The sequence below is a fragment of the Leptonychotes weddellii genome, chromosome 13, assembly GCF_054177405.1.
Source record: "Leptonychotes weddellii isolate Sample4059 chromosome 13, ASM5417740v2, whole genome shotgun sequence".
Taxonomy (NCBI): Eukaryota; Metazoa; Chordata; class Mammalia; order Carnivora; family Phocidae; genus Leptonychotes; species Leptonychotes weddellii.
The window spans coordinates 61622300-61641086 of NC_138381.1; the positions used below are offsets into that span (position 1 = coordinate 61622300).

General features: G+C 50.5%; 2 protein-coding genes across 7 annotated transcripts in view; both read left to right on the forward strand.

Moving 5' to 3' along the window:
- The first annotated feature begins 615 nt into the window (after nt 1-615).
- Nucleotides 616-14416, forward strand: NIPSNAP1 (nipsnap homolog 1). The gene is made up of 10 exons (XM_006739668.3): nt 616-750; nt 7105-7232; nt 7427-7472; nt 7734-7828; nt 9531-9601; nt 9749-9889; nt 10204-10235; nt 10599-10693; nt 11849-11932; nt 13229-14416. Exons 1-10 carry the CDS (start codon nt 659-661, stop codon nt 13291-13293), a joined length of 849 nt encoding a protein of 282 aa, XP_006739731.1. The 5' UTR covers nt 616-658; the 3' UTR covers nt 13294-14416.
- Nucleotides 14417-15142: 726 nt separating this feature from the next.
- THOC5 (THO complex subunit 5) overlaps nt 15143-18787 on the forward strand; it is a 35778-nt gene continuing 32133 nt past the window's right edge. For 2 of the 6 annotated variants that reach the window (XM_081801862.1, XM_081801867.1), the window contains exons 1-2: nt 15258-15441; nt 17788-17919. In XM_081801862.1, coding sequence (XP_081657988.1) covers nt 17824-17919 — 96 coding nt within the window. In that variant the 5' untranslated portion in view covers nt 15258-15441; nt 17788-17823. Of the gene's footprint in view, nt 15521-16199; nt 16316-16612; nt 16795-17787; nt 17920-18787 lie in introns of all 6 variants that reach the window. The other 4 variants (XM_081801863.1, XM_081801865.1, XM_081801864.1 and 1 more) reach the window with 4 other exon arrangements.

Consider the following 18787-nt stretch of genomic DNA (forward strand, 5'->3'; position numbering starts at 1 on the left):
CTCATGGAGTCTGCAAACTCCCTGCTCTTGCTGAGGTCTGTGACGTGGGGGATTGTGGACTGAGAGGGGATTAGTTTGGAAGGTAGGCAAAGGAGTCAGGGCAGGGCCAGGAGAAGGCATGGGGCCCAGGATGCCCAGGTAGAGATGGTAAAACGGTATAAAGATAGAAAAGGAGGTGGAGAGGAAATGTACTGGTGGCCCAGAGCCTGGTCCAACTGTATTCAATTGTTAGGGGTTTGTTCCTTTGATAATGTGCTAAATACTGCCTGTGGATCCTTCCTCCCCAGAAAAAAGCACAATTTCAGGGGGCCTACTGACTGACCCTCTGCCAACTAATCTTGAGTGCCCAATTAAGAACCCTAGTATCAATGTTCGACGCTCCCATTTTACCGAGGTGGACACTGGGGCCCAGAGTGGGCAAAAGCCTTGGTCAAGGTGACAGAGCAAGTGAGTACCGGAGCTGCAGGGACTCTGAGGACAGGAAACTGTCTTCCGCTCAGCCTTTGTGGAGTTGGGGGATGCCGGGGGGCAACGCCCACCTGAATGCTTGCAGAAGGAGGCGGGCCAGCCGGGTGGGGCGGGGCGTGGAGCTTACTCACGCCCCGCCCCGCCGCCGGGTTCGGGGGCGGGACCTTTCTCCAACCTGCGCCGCTCCAACATGGCTACGCGACTGTGCAGCATCTCTGCGGCGGCGCGGCGGCTGCTGGGGGGCCCAAGGCCCGGCGCCGGGGACATTGCGGCTGCTGCGCGGTGAGAGCCGGGCCGAGGGTGGGGGAGCGGCGCGCGCGCGCGGGGCGTGCGGGTGCGAGGGCCAAGGTCTGGGTCTGGGTCTGGGTCTGGGGATGGGCATACTCCGGCTTGGAATCTATGGGTTAGAGGCGGGGGCAAGATCTAGGCCTGGGGAGGAGCTCTCGGCAAAGAACGGGAGAGATGGTAAGATATGCGTAGGGTCTTTGTCCTAGTGGGTACTTGGCTCTGGGCACAGAATGAAAGATGGGGTGAATGAGAGGGGCATGTCCTGGGCCCTGGAGAGTGGGAACGGGGCAGAGGGCAGGAGTGGCTCCTTCTTTAGGCCTTTGGGATGATTGTGAAATAGCACCCACTGGGGGCTTCTAGGAGAGGCAGCTCCTCCCTCGGGAAGTTCTGGGTGGAAGAGATACGGGGAGCAGTGCGGGACCCCCAAAGACCATGGCTGCAGAGATCCTTTGTGCCCCAATCCTGAACAGTGCAAGTGGGGCAAAGGAGGCCTGGGAAGGGATGGGAGTTGCCCAAGGTCACTCCCTTTGGTGTCTCGAGGTGGCATTGGGTCTGGACACAGTTCTCCTGACAACCGGTGCTCTTTGCACCACAACTGGTGGCCTCCTGAGAGGCGGAGGCTGGCTTGGCCAGGCACTCAGCCTGGGCTTTTTGGGGGCGCTGCTCTGGACTGAGGCAGGGCTTTGCTTCCCTGACCAGGCCTGGGAGGCCCCTCCCTCCTCCGTCTCCAGGGCCCTCTACTTTACCCATCTCCTCATCACCCTCTAGACACACTTGCCTGTCTCCCCGACTAGCATGTCGCATCATTTTTCTGTTAATCCAGCCCTTACCACAGGGTTCAGGACAGTATGCTCAAGAACATACTGCTAATGAAGTAAGACACCTGTCTCCCCACCTGTGGAAAGGAAGCAGGGGGCCCTCCTGTCCAGCAGCCCAGGCATGAAGCTGCGGAGTTCTGTTTGACCTTGCCATGGGATCCCAGAGCACTGTGCAGCGAGGCTCTTGGGCCGTTGGGAAAGAGGAGCCAGACATGTGCCCCCACCCCGACTGCCCAATAATTGGGGAGAGCCCTCCTATCATGAAAAGACCCTGGAGTTTGTTGGCACCGGCAAATCTAACTCAGACTTTCTTAGTGGGGTGACCTTGGGCAAGTCATTTGGACTCTTGAAGTATCAGATTCCTCATTTATAAAATAAGAATGATAAAATAGTATGTATCTCCTAGAGTTGTTGAGGGTTAAAAGGCCACATCTCGTATGTGAGGCTTCTAGCCCCTGGTGAGCATGCAACAGATGTTGCCTTCATTCAGACAACTTCTGCATAAACCCCTTATAATATCAGGGCTGAAATGGCCTTGGGGAGATCATCTTCTATGAGCCCCTTGTTTTCCAGATGAGAAAATTGAGGCTGGGGGTGAGACCTCACTTCCCCACGGTAACAGAATCAGTAGGTGGTAGAGCCATTTCTGTGGCAAATATCCAGAGGCCACAAAAGGAGCATGGGACATAGAGGCCACCTGATGCTCCTCACTTAACTCACTTGGATGAGGCGCTGAACCTTTGTGAACCTTGGTTTCCTTTTCTGTAAAGTGGGGATGATAATCCCTGCTGGGCGTTTTTGTAGGATTGCTGTGAGGGCACTTGGATTAATACTTATCAAGTCACTCAAGAACTGCTTCATAGTTACTTATGCCCTGATCTCTCTTTAGGTACCTGGGAACATCCCCACCTGTTGACCTTTAGCCCATCCCATATCTCTCTCGAGTCACTAGAGGGGCAGGCAGCAGCCTTTCTGACCTCTGAGGTTTGGGGGCTGCTGGGGTAGAGACAGAGTGTGGGCTTTGAAGTCAGATGGATGTGGATTGGAATCCTCTTGGCCATTAATTAACCATCCTTGAATAAGGCATGAAAAACCTCTGAGCCTCATTTTTCTCAAAAACATATTGTGAGGATTCGTTCTTAGCACATAGTAATTGCTCAATAAATAGCAGTTGTTACTGTTGCACTGGTAATCCTGTTAACAGAACTTTAGTTCTTTTATTTTTATTATTATTAAGTAAGCTCTATGCCCAGCATGGGGCTTGAACTCACGACCCTGAGATCAAGAGTCACATGCTCTATCGACTGAGCCAGCCAGGCACTCCAGAACTCCAGTTCTTTTAGTTCTCCTGGTGTGTCTTCTCAATATACACTTCTGGAACAGTAAGCAGAAACATGGTCCCTTTCTGTAGTCAGCCAACTCAAAACAGAAGTGTATTTCAGAATGTGCATAGAGCTGAGCTTCCTAGCATATAAATCTAGAGAACATTCTGGAACAATTTCATGTTGGGGAGGGGGCATCAGACTGTTGACTCCTATCGAGAGTGCAAATGTGCCATCTACTGAAAAGTTCTCATCCGGGACAAATATTTGTTGAGCAACTCCCATGCCAAAAGCACTGTGCTGTGTACCATGGGGGGATGGGAGGACATTGGCTAATGACTTCCCATGTGGCTGGGGAGACAAGACAGATGAAAACTATGAGAAGGCTGATGGGGAAATGTGAGAGGTGTTTTTGTGGAAGGGGCTAAACTGGTCCATCTGGGGCAGCTCCTTCCCATAGATTGGACAAAGCTGCATTGTGTTTTTCTAGGCCCAAGAGGCATTCTTAATATAGTTGAGATACCAGAATCTTTGGCATTCCTGAGATGACATGAAGAAAAAAAAAAAGGAAAGAAATTGGGGACTGCTCTAGAGCAGTGATTCTTAAACTTGAGCAGGAATCAGAATCCTGTGGTGGGCTTGTTAAAACCCAGATTGCTAGGCCCACCCCCAGAATTTCTGCTGCCATAGGTCTAGGATGGGGCCTGAGAATTTCTCAGGTGACATTAATGCTGTGGGTTTCAGAACCACTGGGATAGTGAATCCTGGCTCTGGCTTGGCAAAGTACATGAGAGCTAGAATTCCAAGTGGAGACATCCAGCCTTCGTTTTGTACACAATGCGGAGCCATAGAAGACTTTTGAGCAGAGCAATAGCATCACCAAAATGGTGCTTTACAAAGATGGATGGGCAGATTAGGAAAAGTGGGGAAAGAGTAGGAGCCAGGAGATCAGTTAGGAAGTTTGGTAGGAACAGTGATATTAGCTAATATTCCTCTAGCTCTCATGTACTTTGCCAAGCCAGAGCCTGTCTTAGCTTCCCCCCTGCCCCATTTATTTCCCAGATGCAGACTGAGCACGTGCTAGGTGCCCAGCACTGTTCTAGGCCCTGGGATACAAGGGGCAGACAAGATCCCTATCCCTGTGGGGCTACTTCTAGTGGGGAGACAATAAACAAGGCACATAATCAAAGAAAAAAAACAAGGTATAATGTGGGAGAAGGAGCTACGGAAAAGTAGAGGACAGGGTGAGAGGGGTTGGGGAGTTCAAGGGTAGGAGAATGTTGTGATTTCACTGTGAAAGTGAAATTTGAGTTCGTGAGAATGTGAGCCTATGGACACTGGCTTGGAGTTCAGACCCTGACCTGGGATTTTGGACAGGTCTTATCTTGGGTTTTACCTGGAGAAAAGATCTTTAGAGATAGGTTATACTCCAGCTTGCTCGTTTGACACATGGGGAAACTGAGGCCTGTAGGCATGAAAGATTAGAGAGTGGGGAGAAGAGATGGGAACCCATCAGAGCTCCTGGATTCTCCTGCCATTCCCCCGGGGTGGAGAGCATTCTAGCCCCCCACTCTCTCTCCAAGGGCTGGCCTCCTGGCTCTTTATCTTGGTCAGTACTGATGTTAATAAATTACTCAAAGCCCAGTCCTGGAGCACAAAGGTCTTGGCTGACAGTAAGTAGGAGCCACTGTTTTCCCTGTCACTACCCCTTTCAAGAGAAGCATCCCCTCTACATTCAAACCAAAGGTCAAATCTCTCTGCCAGTGGCTTTGTTGAAACACCTGGTTCTTCCCAGTATGTGCCTGATGCTCCCCCAAGTCAGTGCTCAAACCCGAGGCGGGGGCTGGCTTCGGAGGAAAGAACTCTGGGTTGGTTCTTTTTTTTTTTTTTTTTAAGATTTTATTTATTTATTCGACAGAGAGAGACACAGTGAGAGAGGGAACACAAGCAGGGGGAGTGGGAGAGGGAGAAGCAGGCTTCCCGCCGAGCAGGGAGCCCAATGCGCAGGGAGCCCGATGCGGGGCTCGATCCCAGGACCCTGGGATCATGACCCGAGCCGAAGGCAGATGCCCAACGACTGAGCCATCTGGGTTGGTTCTTGCCTCAGCTCTGCCCCTGATTTACTATGTGACCTTGGGCAGGTTCCTTAAAACTCCTGACTATTTTCTTATCTCAAAAATGGAGATACTAATAGTTATCAACACTACATAGATGCAGCAGGATCATTCTTCTGAAAAGCTGATCATGGATCCCTGACACAGAGGATGTCCTCAGCTGAAGTATCTATAGTGAAGCTCCCTTATTCTGGTCACCAAATTTCATAGAACCACACTGATGATCTGATGATAGTCGTCTTTTTGGTTTGTTAGTGAAACAAATACATGCATAATGACAGAAAGCCTATGAATTCAGAAACACTTAAAACAATTTTTTTTTAGCTTTACAAAAAAACTATAGTGAATAAATAAAAACTTAACCATCTCCCTCTCCCCTCTCCCAGGTTAGCAGTATTAGGTTTGGGATAAATCTTTACTCATCTTTCTCTGTGGTCATACAAATGTTTTACTACTTTAAGATGCTTTTATTTAATTTCATCAGTCCTAGTGGGCTGCTCCATATTTTGGAAAAAAAATAATACTTTGATTTGCAAGACAATTATTTTTATTTTAGTCATAGAAAAGGATTGAAAAGGGAGAGGGCTTGCTGGCATTTAAGGACCCCACTGCCAGGCTCCCTGGCTAGAAATTGTATCCTGGCTAGAAGCCTGACTACAAATTGTATCCCTGCTGCTAAGCAAGAAGATTTATAGCCTCTGGCAGCCTAAAAATAAGCCCCGCCCCTGCTGGGACCTTGTGTGGGAAGTATAGTTAGGTCTGGCAGGACCTGGTGGCAGGTCCCCTGCTCTGAACAGAATTTCTTTCTTTCTTTCTTTCTTTCTTTCTTTCTTTCTTTCTTTCTTTCTTTCTTTTTCTTTCTTTTTTTTTCTCTCTCTCTCTTTCTTCCTTCCTTCTTTTCCCTTTCCTTTCCTTTCCTTTCTTTTCCTTTCCTTTCTTTTCTTTCTTTCTTCTTTCCACCTTATCCAGGTTCACAGGGTGGATATTTGTCAATTAAGTGTTGCCTGGATGAATGAATCTTGCCTTGTATGCCTTTTCACCCCTTCTGTCTGCTTTGATCTGCTAAATCAGCCCTGGAGATTCAGAGACTGGTCAGATCACCTCCTCTGGAGAGTTTGCCCAGACTGCCAAAGGCTTGCTCACCTAGGCTCTCCCAAATACCTCTGGCTACAATTATGTTCCAAAGCCTGCTTCTTCCAGTGGACTATGACTTCCTCAAGGACAAAGTTTATTTTTCTTTGGCTTTTTTTTTTTTTTAAAGATTTTATTTATTTATTTGACAGAGAGACACAGTGAGAGAGGGAACACAAACAGGGGGAGTGGAGAGGGAGGAGCAGTCTTCCCATGGAGCAGGGAGCCCGATGCGGGGCTCGATCCCAGGACCCTGGGATCATGACCTGAGCCGAAGGCAGACGCGCAACGACTGAGCCACCCAGGCGCCCCTATTTTTCTTTGGCTTTACATTTGTGGGGGCTGGGAAGGGGCACAGGCCAAGTGTAGTGTGAGCACTGGAGAAGATGATGAGTATAGGCTTCTGTCAGAGGAGACAGAAATTGCAAATAAAGCACTGAGGAAAAGAGCCTGGTATGTTCGGGGAGGAGCAGATCTGGAGAGTAGGGTACACAGGTTGGGCGGAGGGGACAACGAGGAGGCTGGCAAGATAGGTTGGGCTGTTAGGGGTTTTGGACATTAGGCAGGGTGGGTTTGGGGTTGATCCTCTTGGCAGAGGACTGCAGATATATGCCCCAAGTGGAGCAGATGTGTGCCGCAAAGAGCCCGTTGGAAGGGGGATAAGTAGAGGCAGGGAGGCTGGAGAGAGGTGGGAGGTGGGGCTGCTTCTCCTGGCCTCCCAAGGCCCTGCAAAGCTTCAAGAAAAAGACTGGGCAGCCATGATCTCGAAAAGGGACCAGGTCTGCTCAGCTGGCTCCAGTGATGTTTTACACTCTGGGGCCGCCACTGGATTCCATGGCCCCTTTCCTAGAGATGTGGGTCATCAGGATATCTGAGGGACGGGGGAGCAGGATAGCTGAGCAGATGGAAGAGCCAGGGGTATCCCCACCTCTTTTTGTCCTCCTGAATTCCTCTGCCCTGCAGCTTCTATTCCAAGGACAATGAAGGTAGCTGGTTCCGCTCCCTCTTTGTGCACAAGGTGGATCCCCGGAAGGATGCCCACTCCACCCTGCTATCCAAGAAGGAAACCAGCAACCTCTACAAGATCCAGTGTGAGTGGCTTCTGAGCCAGCCTGCCCTCCCGGAGCTTCTGGGGGTCTGCGAGGCTTCAGCTGGGACATGAGAGGGGCTGGGACATCCTGAGCTGTCCTGGGAGCCCTGGCCCTGTGGGATGACCCCCCATCCCAGCTTCCCACAGATACACAGACCCTTTGCTTCACTTCCCACTCTCTTTCCTCTATTGCAGTTCACAATGTGAAGCCTGAGTGTCTGGATGCCTACAACAGCCTGACGTGAGCATCCTCCTCCATCTGCTTGTCCCATCCCCTGCTTGGGCGCGAGACTCCATCCCAGCCTCGTTCTCCTTGCAGAAATCTAGGAGATGTAGATTTCAGAGCCAAAAGTCCTAAGGATGAATTGTCCAGCCTCTGCATCTTAGAGATGGAGAGACTGAAGCCCAGCCCTGAGGGCCTGAGTTGGAACCCTTATCTCAGGGGCCCTGGTGGCTGGTGTGAGCCCTCCCCCGTCTCTCTGTCCCCCTCCCCCCACCCCAGGGAGGCTGTGCTACCCAAACTGCACCTGGATGAAGACTACCCCTGCTCGCTCGTGGGCAACTGGAACACATGGTACGGGGAGCAGGACCAGGCAGGTGAGGTGCCCACCTCCCCAGTGCCATTGCCACCCAGCCCAGGTCTCTGGCATCCCTCATGCCTGGCCACCCTCCTCTCCCTCTCTCCAGCGGCACTCAGAGGGATCTTTCTAAATGGAGTCTTCATCGGCTCACTCTGCTGCTCTTTCTTCTTGAGGGCCTGGGATGCCCTGCCTGTAACTTTTCCCTCTTGGTCCTCAGTATGAGATTTATCCCTTTTCTACTGGCCAGCATTCCTGGTCTTGGTAGACTTCCATCCATACAGTATTTTTGCTGTTTCCCTTGGGAAAGAGGCCTTTAAACTCGAGGGTCAGACCATTTTGCAGATAGGAAAATCAAGGCACAGATGGAGTCAGAAGGCAGGTAAGGAATAGGCCGAGGATGGGAAAGATCAAAAGTCTGAGCTTCCAAATTGCTGGTCAGCCAACTGCCCTCAGCTCTAGCCTGCCTGACTTACCTTCCTCCCTCAATCCCAGCCATGCTCCCAGGGTTGGCAAGACTGTTTCCTTTCTTCTCTTCCACCTTTATTATTGGAAGGAGTAGTATTTTACTGGGACTGCCGTAACAAAGTGCCAACTGCTGGGTGGCTAAAACAACAGAGATCGATTCTCTCAAGTTCTGGAGCCTAGGAGCCTGAAATCTAGGTGTTGGCAGGGCCATGCTGTCTCCAAAGACTCTAGGGTAGAATGTTATCTTGCCTTTTCCAGCTTCTGGCAGTTGCTGGAAATCCTTGACTTTCCTGGGCTTGTAGATGCATTCCTCTCATCTCTGCCTCTGTTGTCACAGAGCGTTCTCCCTGTGTGCCTCTGTCTTCACATGGTGTCCTCTTGGTGTCTGTGTCCACATCTCCCTCTTCATATGAGGACACCAGTCGTTGAATTTTGGGCCCACCCAGTATGATGGCATCTGAGCTTGATAGCATCTGTGAAGACCCTATTTCCAAATAAGGTCCTATTCTGAGGTTCTGGGTAGGCATGAACTTTGGGGGAAGGGGGACACCATTTGACCCAGCATAGGGGCTATGATAAAAAATTCAAACAGTGCAAAGAGTTTTCAGTGAAAAGCAAGCCTCCCTTCTGCCCCAGAGCCCCAGGCCTCAATTCTCTGCCCCAGAGGCATCTCCTGTCCCAATCTCTTGGGTCTCCATTGAGAGATGGTACATAGCCCAGCATCTCTGGATATGTCCCCATACCCTTAAACAGATGTGCTAGCACATTGTGCATGCTGTTCTGGTCCTTGTTTTTTTTTTTTTTTTTTTTAGTTCACTGTCTTAGAATATTCCATTTTAGCCTATCAGACCTACTCTCCTTTTGTCCAGCCTATCCATTATAAGCCTGGTGCTCATGTGTGCTCATGTGCCTTGGATACAAGGACACGTCTGATCCTCTTGTGCTATTTAAGGAAGGTTGGGTGCAATTATTATTCCCGTTTTCAAGTTGAGGACATTGAGGCCTGGAGGGGGTCAAAGGCCACCTGGCAGACCTGGAGCTCAAACCTAGGCCTCCTGGGCTTGTGTCTGGGGTTATCCCCTGCCCAGCGCTACCCCCCACCAAGGCAAAGGGAACTCAGAGAGTCCTGATGCTAAGGGGACCCAGCTGGAGACTGCCCCATTTCATATACCCTTAGCCAGCCTTGGGGAAAGCAGGGCAGAGTCCCAGCAGCCCTTTGACCTGTACCTCCCATTTTCTCCCCCACACAACAGTACACCTGTGGCGATTCTCAGGCGGCTACCCAGCCCTCATGGACTGCATGAACAAGCTCAAAAGCAATAAGGTATGTCGGTATCTGCTCCACAAACCTCTCTGAACATTGGCTCTAGCTCAGCCCTATGTGGGGAGCTGCCACCACTCCCCCATGGGGACATAGTGCTAGGGTGGGGGGCTCTTCATGGCCACTATGCCCAGACTGCCGTGCCCACAGGAGTACCTGGAGTTCCGAAAGGAGCGGAGCCAGATGCTGCTGTCCAGGAGAAACCAGATGCTCCTTGAGTTCAGCTTCTGGAACGAGCCACAGCCCAGAGCAGGCCCCAACATCTATGAGCTGAGGACATACAAGCTCAAGGTGCCTCCCCCTCACCGGTTGCCTGCCTGCCCCCCGCTTTCCCTGCTGTGGTGTTGCTTTACAGATACCCTGACATGGGGGGACGGGAGGGGGTCCTGTGCCCCAGCACCTAGACTGGGGCTTCTGGCCTCTCCCTGCTTATGGGCTCAGAACATGTGCACCCATGCACACCCAGGTATGAGTCAGGGCCCCTGAGTGAGGCCAAGTGGCCCCTGGGGCTGGGGAGACAGGACAGTTTCCCATCTCCACCTAGCTGTGACATTGGAATCTGAGATGGGGGCTCATTTCCATTCTTTCCTCTGGTTCTCTTTCAGCCAGGAACCATGATTGAGTGGGGGAACAACTGGTGAGTGGCGGTGCCAGGGGTTGGGGGGACCCTGCCTACCTGCCCTGCCTAGTTCCCTGGCATGCCACCTTTCCCAGGGCCATATGGCAGGGAGCCTGGCATCCTCTGCCCCTCATGGATCCAGGAGAAGGATCCAGCTAGGAGGTGAGGATCTCCTAGAGGATTGTGAAGCCTCCCCTAGTAGTAGAATACCCAGCCCCTGGCTGTATCTCTGTCACCCCCTTCCCTGACCATCTCTGAGAGCTGAGGGTCCTACCTCTGGCTCCTCCCTTGAGGTGTGGCTGAGAAACCAGCCTGGGGACACCGCAGAGGGCCTTTTGCACTGGTCCTGGGCTTGTTCCACGCTCTTCTTGCCATCCCTAGGGCTCGGGCCATCAAGTACCGGCAAGAGAACCAGGAGGCGGTGGGCGGCTTCTTCTCGCAGATAGGAGAGCTCTACGTTGTGCATCACCTCTGGGGTAGGCTGGGGACCCTCCAAGGCCCCTCTGCTAGTCCCCTTTCCCCACTGTCACTCTTTATAGATAGTGTGAATACATTAGTGCCCTTCTGGAGTTTACGTTCTGGCAGGGAGAGATACTACCTCCGACATAAACTAACACAAAAACATTATTTCCAATTATTACAAATAATAAAGAGGCAGGGAAAAAATGATAAAGAAACACATGGGAATGGCTTGGATAGACAAAGAAGGCCTCTCTGAGGAGGTAAAATGTTAACTAAGCTAAAGGATGAGAAAGAGCCAGCTTGTGAATTGCCAGGGAAGGGCATTCTAAGTAGAGGGTACAACATGTGCAAAGGTCCTGCGGTGGGGAAAAGGCCTTTGAAGAGTGCAAAGGAGGCCAGTGTGGAGAGAGTGAAGAGCGGGAGGAGACAGGGACATACCAGATCAGGCTGGGCCTTGCAGGCTGTGGAATTGGGATTTATCCTAAATGCAACGGTAGACTGATGCAGCATTTTAAGCAGCATGACATGACCTGATTTGTGTTCCAGTAGGATTCCTCTGGTTGCCATGTGCTTTGCCGAGGGTGCTTTGTAGGGGAGCAAAAGAGGAAGTGAAGCATCAGGAGATGGTTAAACTAGTTCCGGCAGATGAGTTCAGGAGGATGGTAGCCTGGCCTAACGTGGTGGCAGTGAGGATGCTGAAAAGGCCACAGATAGATTCATTAGTCTGGAGGTGGCCAGTGGGCCTTGTGGATGAATTGTCTGTATGGGGTGAGGCAGGGAGAGGAGAACTCCAGATTCTTGCTTGAGCAGCTTTGTGTCTCTTACTGAGACCCTAGGCAGAGCAGGTTGAAGGGGTCAGGAGTGTAATTTTGGCCCTTGGAAATGTTGCATTTGAGATGCTGACACATCCAAGTGGAGACATGAAGTGGGCACCGGATACATGGGTGTGGAGCCCAAGGGAGAGTTCTGGGCTGGAAATAGAAAGTTGGGAGTTGTCAACAAATGTACTAATGGGATGAGATTGTCAAAGCAGACAGTGTTTGCTAAACAGTTCGAGACATTGGGAAGAGACAGCAGGACAGGGTTTGGGGCAATAACAGGAGGGCCTTGTACTAGGTATAGGATCAGATCCTCTGTTCCCACGGAATGAGCCAATGCCTTTCCCACAGCCTATAAGGACCTACAGTCTCGGGAAGAGACTCGAAACGCTGCCTGGAGGAAGAGGGGCTGGGACGAAAACGTCTACTACACAGGTGAGTGCTTCCTCTAGGGGGTCAGCCTAGCCCTTGGAGGTCATCTGCCAAGAGCCCAGTGTGAGGATGGAATCCCCTTTGCAAGGAGGTCAAGTCTCACTCGATTACCTCCAGTGATGGGGAACGTACTTTTAAGACAGTGAGTGGGGTTCTGTCCTGGTGGCACACTCCACGTGATCTAAGCAGTGGGTCTAGGTGAGTGCTCCAGGAGATGAAAACACAGATGGTCCCTCTGCACTGTGACCTCAGGCATGGTTCTTCACCACGGCGAGGCTGTTTCGTCATCTGTAAGATGGTGACAGTGATAGTGCCTCCCTCAGAGGGCTGGAAGGAAGATTCTAGGAGCTAAGTTAGCAAAAGTGCTTCACCCAGACTGGCACAGAGGAAGCACACAGCAAATTTCTTGAGGAAGTTTTTTGTTCTCTGTGTTTGCCACATTGCTGGGACCCCTGAGAACCACTTGGAGTCAACAGGTGTTGATTGAGCGAGCCCTCACTGTGTGCCAGGGACTGCAGTGGGTGGGTGGCTAGGGGCCACAGAATGAACAGGAGCCTTTCCCTCCCCTTGAGGAGCTTACAGTTAAGTGTCCACACTTACTAGCTGATGTGGGGGAGAATGCGCTTCCTGAAGGAGTTAGCGGGAGCCTCACTCTTGAAAGTGTGATATTGAATGATCGTATCAGGATCTCCTGGAAGCTCGTTAGAAATGCCAAATCTCAACTCCCGCCCCCATCTGCTGAATCAGAATCTGCACTTTAACAAGAACTGTAGGTAATTTGTATGCATAGTAATGTTTGAACATCTCTGAGCAAGAGCAAAGTGGCTGACCTCCTGGGTGACCTTGGGCTGACCTCCTATGGGCTGCAGTCTCCCTATCTGTAAAATGAATCATTTGAACTAAATCAGTGTTTTTCAAATCTTAGCCACTTGAGGACACCCTCATAGCTTTTGTCCTACCGGTATACTAGGGCTATAATTATTTTCTTGATATTTTTCTTTAAATCCCCCTACTTTCTTCTACACCTAGCTTTGTCCTAAGCATTATTATCTGTGAAGTCACTTTTTGCTATGCTACTTGTTCTTTCACATCACAGGAACATAGATATATCATTATGAAAATAAAAAAATGTATCTCGGCACCAAGTCCCCTCTTAAGCCACAATTGGGCGCTTTCCATTCCAGGAGGGCAGTGGGGCTTTCCCTGTCTCAGCATCCCAGGCCTCCTCCTCCTCCAAAGTCCACTTGTGGGGTTGGCTTGCCTCTGCACCCTCTGTGACCTCTGCCTCTCTTTCCACAGTCCCACTGGTGCGACACATGGAGTCTCGGATCATGATCCCATTGAAGATCTCGCCTCTCCAGTGATGCTGCCTCTGCCCCTGCCCCCTTCCCCTTCTCCCTCAGGGCAGCCATGGACAGAGGAGCTCCCAGTCCTGCTGTCTTGGTTTTCTCTTGGATCTGGGAGGACTCTGGGGGTTCGTGCTCAGCTCAGACAAGGGGAAGCTGAAGGATGACAGGGTTCTGAGGACTTGCAGCCCTGCCCAGACCCTTCCCACCTTCCCCGCTCACCCCTTCCCCTGTGCCAGAAGCAGTTTTTAATTTCTCTGAATGAAGAACAGCAGCCTTTTATGTCTTCTCACATTTCCCCCTGAGATTCCTCATCTCAAGGCCACCAGTCCCCAGTTACCACCATGGAAGCCCTCTGTTTAGCTTTAGTTGTACAAAAGGTAGTGTGTCAAGTGGTTAGAGAGGAGGTGGGAAGGGAGGAGGTCAGACCAGGCCTGGCTCTCTGGAATTCCCTGGTCTCCACTGGGCCACCCACTTGCTGGATCGTCTGAGCCAAGTCCCTCCTGAGCCAAGTCCCTCCTGTCATGGAAAAGCCTAAAACTGCCTCAAGAAGAAAAGGGGAAAACCTTCAAGTTAGCACAGAGTGAGGTCCTACATATTCCACTTAGAAAGGCTGGGAAAAGGGATGGGAGCTGGGAAGGATCTGGGTCACAGAATGGGACATGAACCTAGAAGGTAGAACAGAATTCAGAACTTGGATTTGAACTGCAGAATTTGGAATATGGAATCAGGAATATAGAACAGAGGTTATAGAAGATCACCTGGGAAGGGGTTCTTAATACAAGACAGTTGGAAAGAGGCTCATCTCTTTCTCCCTACATGATATTGAGACCTTGACTGTTCAGTTTTAGCCCTTCTGTGTAGGGAGAATCTCCTGCCCTTTCTATTTCATTCCTGCAGGCGAAGTAAAGGGCCACGGCCTGTATTTCCCTCACCCTGCATTCCTTTTCTCTCTTCATATTCTATCAGCCCAACCCCCATTCTACAGGGCCACTGGGTATGTGGATTGGGGTCAGTGACTTTGGGAGCCTCCTGGGTGATCTCTACACCTCATGAACCTCTAGGTGGCTTGATTCTATCTCCCTTTGAGGAAAACTTGTGCTGGAGTCACTAATGGAACCAATTAAATATTTACTATAAATCATGATGTTTTTTCTTCATCTGTGAGGAACTTAGGCAGGTGCTAGAGGCAGGGCCAGTTTCCTAGTTCCACCTTGCTGATTTACTTCCCCTGTCCTGTATTGTGTTCCCTGAGCTATAATCAGGGAGGGCCTTCCCCCATGGCAGAAGGCATTCAGGACATCAGCGTTTCTACCTCCAGATAAGTAGAATTTACACCAAAAGTCCTGAACTCTGTAGAATTCGTACCAGGGGTAGGAAACACCTGAGGCTGTCAAATGCTGCATTAGAGCTGTGACTCTGCCCTAGGCAAATGGGGAAACTATTGATGCATCCGTGGAAAAAACAAGCGTAAGGGAATTAATGCCTTCCCTGACTTGCTGCCTTCACTAGTGTGGGATGTTTGGGTGCATAAGACAATGGTTAAATATAGAAGTTATGAAGGCAAATCCACAGAGGTTCGAATCTTGACACTACCACGCTCTCGTGTTATCTTGGGCATATGACACTTCTTCAACTATTAATAGAGCGCCTACTAGCGGCTGGACGTTGCTTTAGGCGCTGAGGAAAGAGTAAACGAGGCAAAGAATCGGCCCTTGCAGCCTCAGTTTCCTGGTTTTGGAGGGCAGCGTGAGGGTGTTGGCTGCTGGTTCTCGCCCTGACAACCCCAGAGCCGCGGCCGCTGCTCCCACGCCGCCCAGTCGCCGCTTGCTCCACGCGCCCGCTGCCATCCCGGACCTCTGCGCTTCGCTTCCGGCCTCCGCGCCTCGCTTCCGGCCAGCCGCTCTTTCCTTCCGCTTCTCTATGGTGTGCGGGAATACGTCTCCCCGCCGCCGGAAGTGGCTAGGTTGCCGCGACCGGTCCGGGGTCGGAGCGGTGAGGAGGGCAACGGGACAGCGGGGCTGGTCGGAGGGGCGGGGCTGGGCGCTCGGGGACCGAGGTGCAGACCTCCGGGAGGGCGTCCCCAGGCTGGGGGCCGACCCGAGTTCTCCGTGCTCACTCTCCGGGGTCCCCAGCCGCTCGGCGCCGCGCGCTCAGTCTCTTCAGGTGAAAATGATGTTGGCTGCAGCAGCGTCGGGTCCCACATGGTAGCCTCTAGGTGACGACGATGATGTCGATGTCGAAGGTGGTGGTGATAATAGCTCACATTTATTGTGTGCTTACGTGTGCCAGTGTGCCAGGCTGTCTTTACTGGGTTTCCGAAGTCAAGATTTCCCACATTTCAGCCTTTCGCGTCCCAACTTTGTGGGTTGTACCCAATTTACTGTTTAAGACTTTGCTAAAGGTTTTTTTTTTTTTTTTAAGATTTTATTTATTTATTTGACAGAGAGAGACACAGCGAGAGAGGGAACACAAGCAGGGGGAGTGGGAGAGGGAGAAGCAGGCTTCCCCTGGAGCAGGGAGCCCGATGCGGCTTGATCCCAGGACTCTGGGATCATGACCTGAGCCAAAGGCAGATGCTTAATAACTGAGCCCCCCAGGCGCCCCTTTGCTAAAGGTTTTTAATCGAGTCACCTTTTACTTCTTAAACGTAAATTTTCTTTAAGAGAAAATTTTAAGTCTCTCCCCTGAATGGAGACTTGTCCTATGTAGAAGATAGTGGTAAGAACTAATATATTTAACATGAAAATATTCTTAATTCTGGCTAGATTTCATTGTCTAAGGCTCTGAGACAGAGTCCTTTTGTTAACAAAGGAACACTGGTGTTCACAGATGTTAAAGACAAACTAGGGAAATGAGATGTTCTCCTTGAAGCAATCAGAAGTTTCTAAAAAGAATTGAAAGGGGATTAACTCTCTCCTTAGGTGTTCAACATTATTTCAGATCATCCATGTACCATCTAAAGCCCCAGTCCTAGGTCATCTCCATCACCTTCACCAGCGGAGTGCCTCCTGTGTCAATGTCCACAGCAACCCCTGAGGTAGGGACTGTTATTCTCATTTGATCTGTGAGGAAGCAGGCCCAGAGAACAGTGAAGCAACCTGTCCCAGGATTCATAGCAGTAAAATAGTAGAGTGGAGACTCCAACTCAGGACTTCTCTGACTCACTACCATGAGCTGTTAGTTCCTTCAGTAATTGTTGGTGACAGATTTGTTGTGGTGAGGGGGTAGTGCTGTCCACCTCAGGGCTGTGGTGACAACCAGGAGAGGTAGCAGAGGGAGGATGCTTTGTGACTCGAGTCCCATGAAATGTAGGTTCTATTCTTTTAAATTTTAGGACCAACCAAAGAGTTGATGGCATTGCCAAGTGAGATGGTAGCAAGACACACTGGTGTCACACTAATGTAGTTGTCAAGAGCACTGATGTGGCATCAGATGGACCCAAGCTTTAGCATATTCTGTGTGACCTTCGGCACCTCATTCACCTTTCTGAACCTCAATGTTCTCATCCATAAAATGGTACTTGTTCTTATCTGGAAGGTTTCTTATAAGGATCTAGTGAGAACATACCCTTAAAGTGCTTAGATCAGGTCCAGCATTCAGTGATCAATCAATAATATTGGGAATGGGTATATATGCTAGGCTGAGTTTAGTCAGGGATGTGGTTGTGGTGCCTTTAAAGGAGGTGGAGCTGGAAAAGATGAGTTTTTTTTGGACAGGCTGAGGGCTGATTCCCCCCTTAGAGAGTGTGCTCACGTTGCGCGGGGTGGGGGGTGGGGTGCGGCAGAGCAGAGGGAGAGAGAATCTTGAGCAGGCTCCACACCTAGCACAGAGCCCGATGCAGGGCTTGAACTCACAACCCTGAGATCAAGACCTGGCTGAGATCAAGAGTCAGCCGCTTAACCAATGAGCCACCCAGGCGCCTCATTCCCTCTTTTTATTTTTTTAAAGATTTTATTCATTTGAGAGAGAGGGAGAGAGTATGAGCAGGGGGGAGAGGGAGAAGCAGTCTCTTCGCTGAGCAGGGAGCCCAACAAAGGGCTGGATCCCAGGACTCTGGGATCATGGGATCATGACCGGAGCCGAAGGCAGCGGCTTAACTGACTGGGACACCCAGGCACCCCTCCCCACTTTTACAGAGGATTAAAATGAGGCTTTAGAGGGTTGAGTGACATTTTTTTTGAGTTAACAAGGGTATAAGTGGCCAGAACTACTAGTTAGACTTCAGTATTCTGACTCCAGGAACATCTCCCAATTCCAACTCTGAAAAATCTTTTTTTTTTTTTTAAAGATTTTGTCTATTTGACAGAGAGAGACACAGTGAGAGAGGGAACACAAGCAGGGGGAGTGGGAGAGGGAGAAGCAGTCTCCCCACAGAACAGGGAGCCCCATGTGGGTCTCGATCCCAGGACCCTGGGATCATGACCTGAGCCGAAGGCCAACACTTAACCGACTGAACCACCCAGGCGCCCCCAACTCTGAAAAATCTTAAAAGTTTCCTCCTCTTAACAGGTCTCTGCTTTTTCCTCCTGACCTCACCAAACAACCATGTCATCAGAATCAAGCAAAAAACGGAAGCCCAAAGTGATCCGAAGTGATGGAGCTCCAGCTGAAGGGAAGCGTAACCGTTCTGACACAGAGCAGGTGAGATCAGCCAGGGCTGCCACATTGCTGAGAAATTACAGCTCTTGACCAAGCACCTAGCTGTGACTTTGCAGCAGCTGAGGGTCACAGGGACAACCTCCCAGGTGGCCTCTGCTTGACCAGGTGCCTGGACTTCCCTTGGTTCTACAAACCTGAGTATTTACATCTGGTTTAGCTGCAGCATCCCAAGAACCAACAAGCCTATGTTAGACATAAATAGTGCCTGAATAGAGACTGTGTTCTAGTATGGTGTAGGTCTCCATTTTTCCTGATGGTCAGAAGAAGCCAGTATCTGCAGCCCACCACCAGTGATTGGAGATGTGGCATCCCTGGTCTGCTACTGAGTATCAGAACGACATCCCCACAGAATCTCTTCTGTGGCCTGAGAGCTCATGTGGTCAGCAGGTTCTTCCTTTTACTGTTTCTCTGTTCTTGAATCTGTCAAGCTAATTGATGACTTAATTGTTTTGTTTGGTTACTTTATTTTTTATTTATTTATTTTTAAGATTTTATTTATTTATTTGAGAGAGAGCAAGCACAAATGAGGGGAGGGGCAGAGGGAGAGGGAGAAGCAGGCTCCCTGATGCAGGGCTCTGTCCCAGGACCTGGGGATCATGACCTGAGCTGAAGGCAGATGCTTAACTGACTGAGCTACCCAAGCACCCTACTTTTTTTTTTTTTTTAAAGATTTTATTTATTCATTTATTTGAGAGAGTGAGAGAGAGAGCACATGAGAGGGGGGAAGGTCAGAGGGAGAAGCAGACTCCCTGCCGAGCAGGGAGCCCGATGTGGGACTCGATCCCGGGACTCCAGGATCATGACCTGAGCCGAAGGCAGTCGCTTAACCAACTGAGCCACCCAGGCGCCC

Bases quoted from the DNA above. Each gene is read 5' to 3' on its own strand.
- NIPSNAP1 (XM_006739668.3), top strand. From the start codon at position 659: ATGGCTACGCGACTGTGCAGCATCTCTGCGGCGGCGCGGCGGCTGCTG. The intron at 7,233-7,426 runs GTGAGTGGCTTC...CCTCTATTGCAG, and splicing joins CAACCTCTACAAGATCCAGT to TTCACAATGTGAAGCCTGAG. The intron at 11,933-13,228 runs GTGAGTGCTTCC...CTCTTTCCACAG, and splicing joins CGAAAACGTCTACTACACAG to TCCCACTGGTGCGACACATG.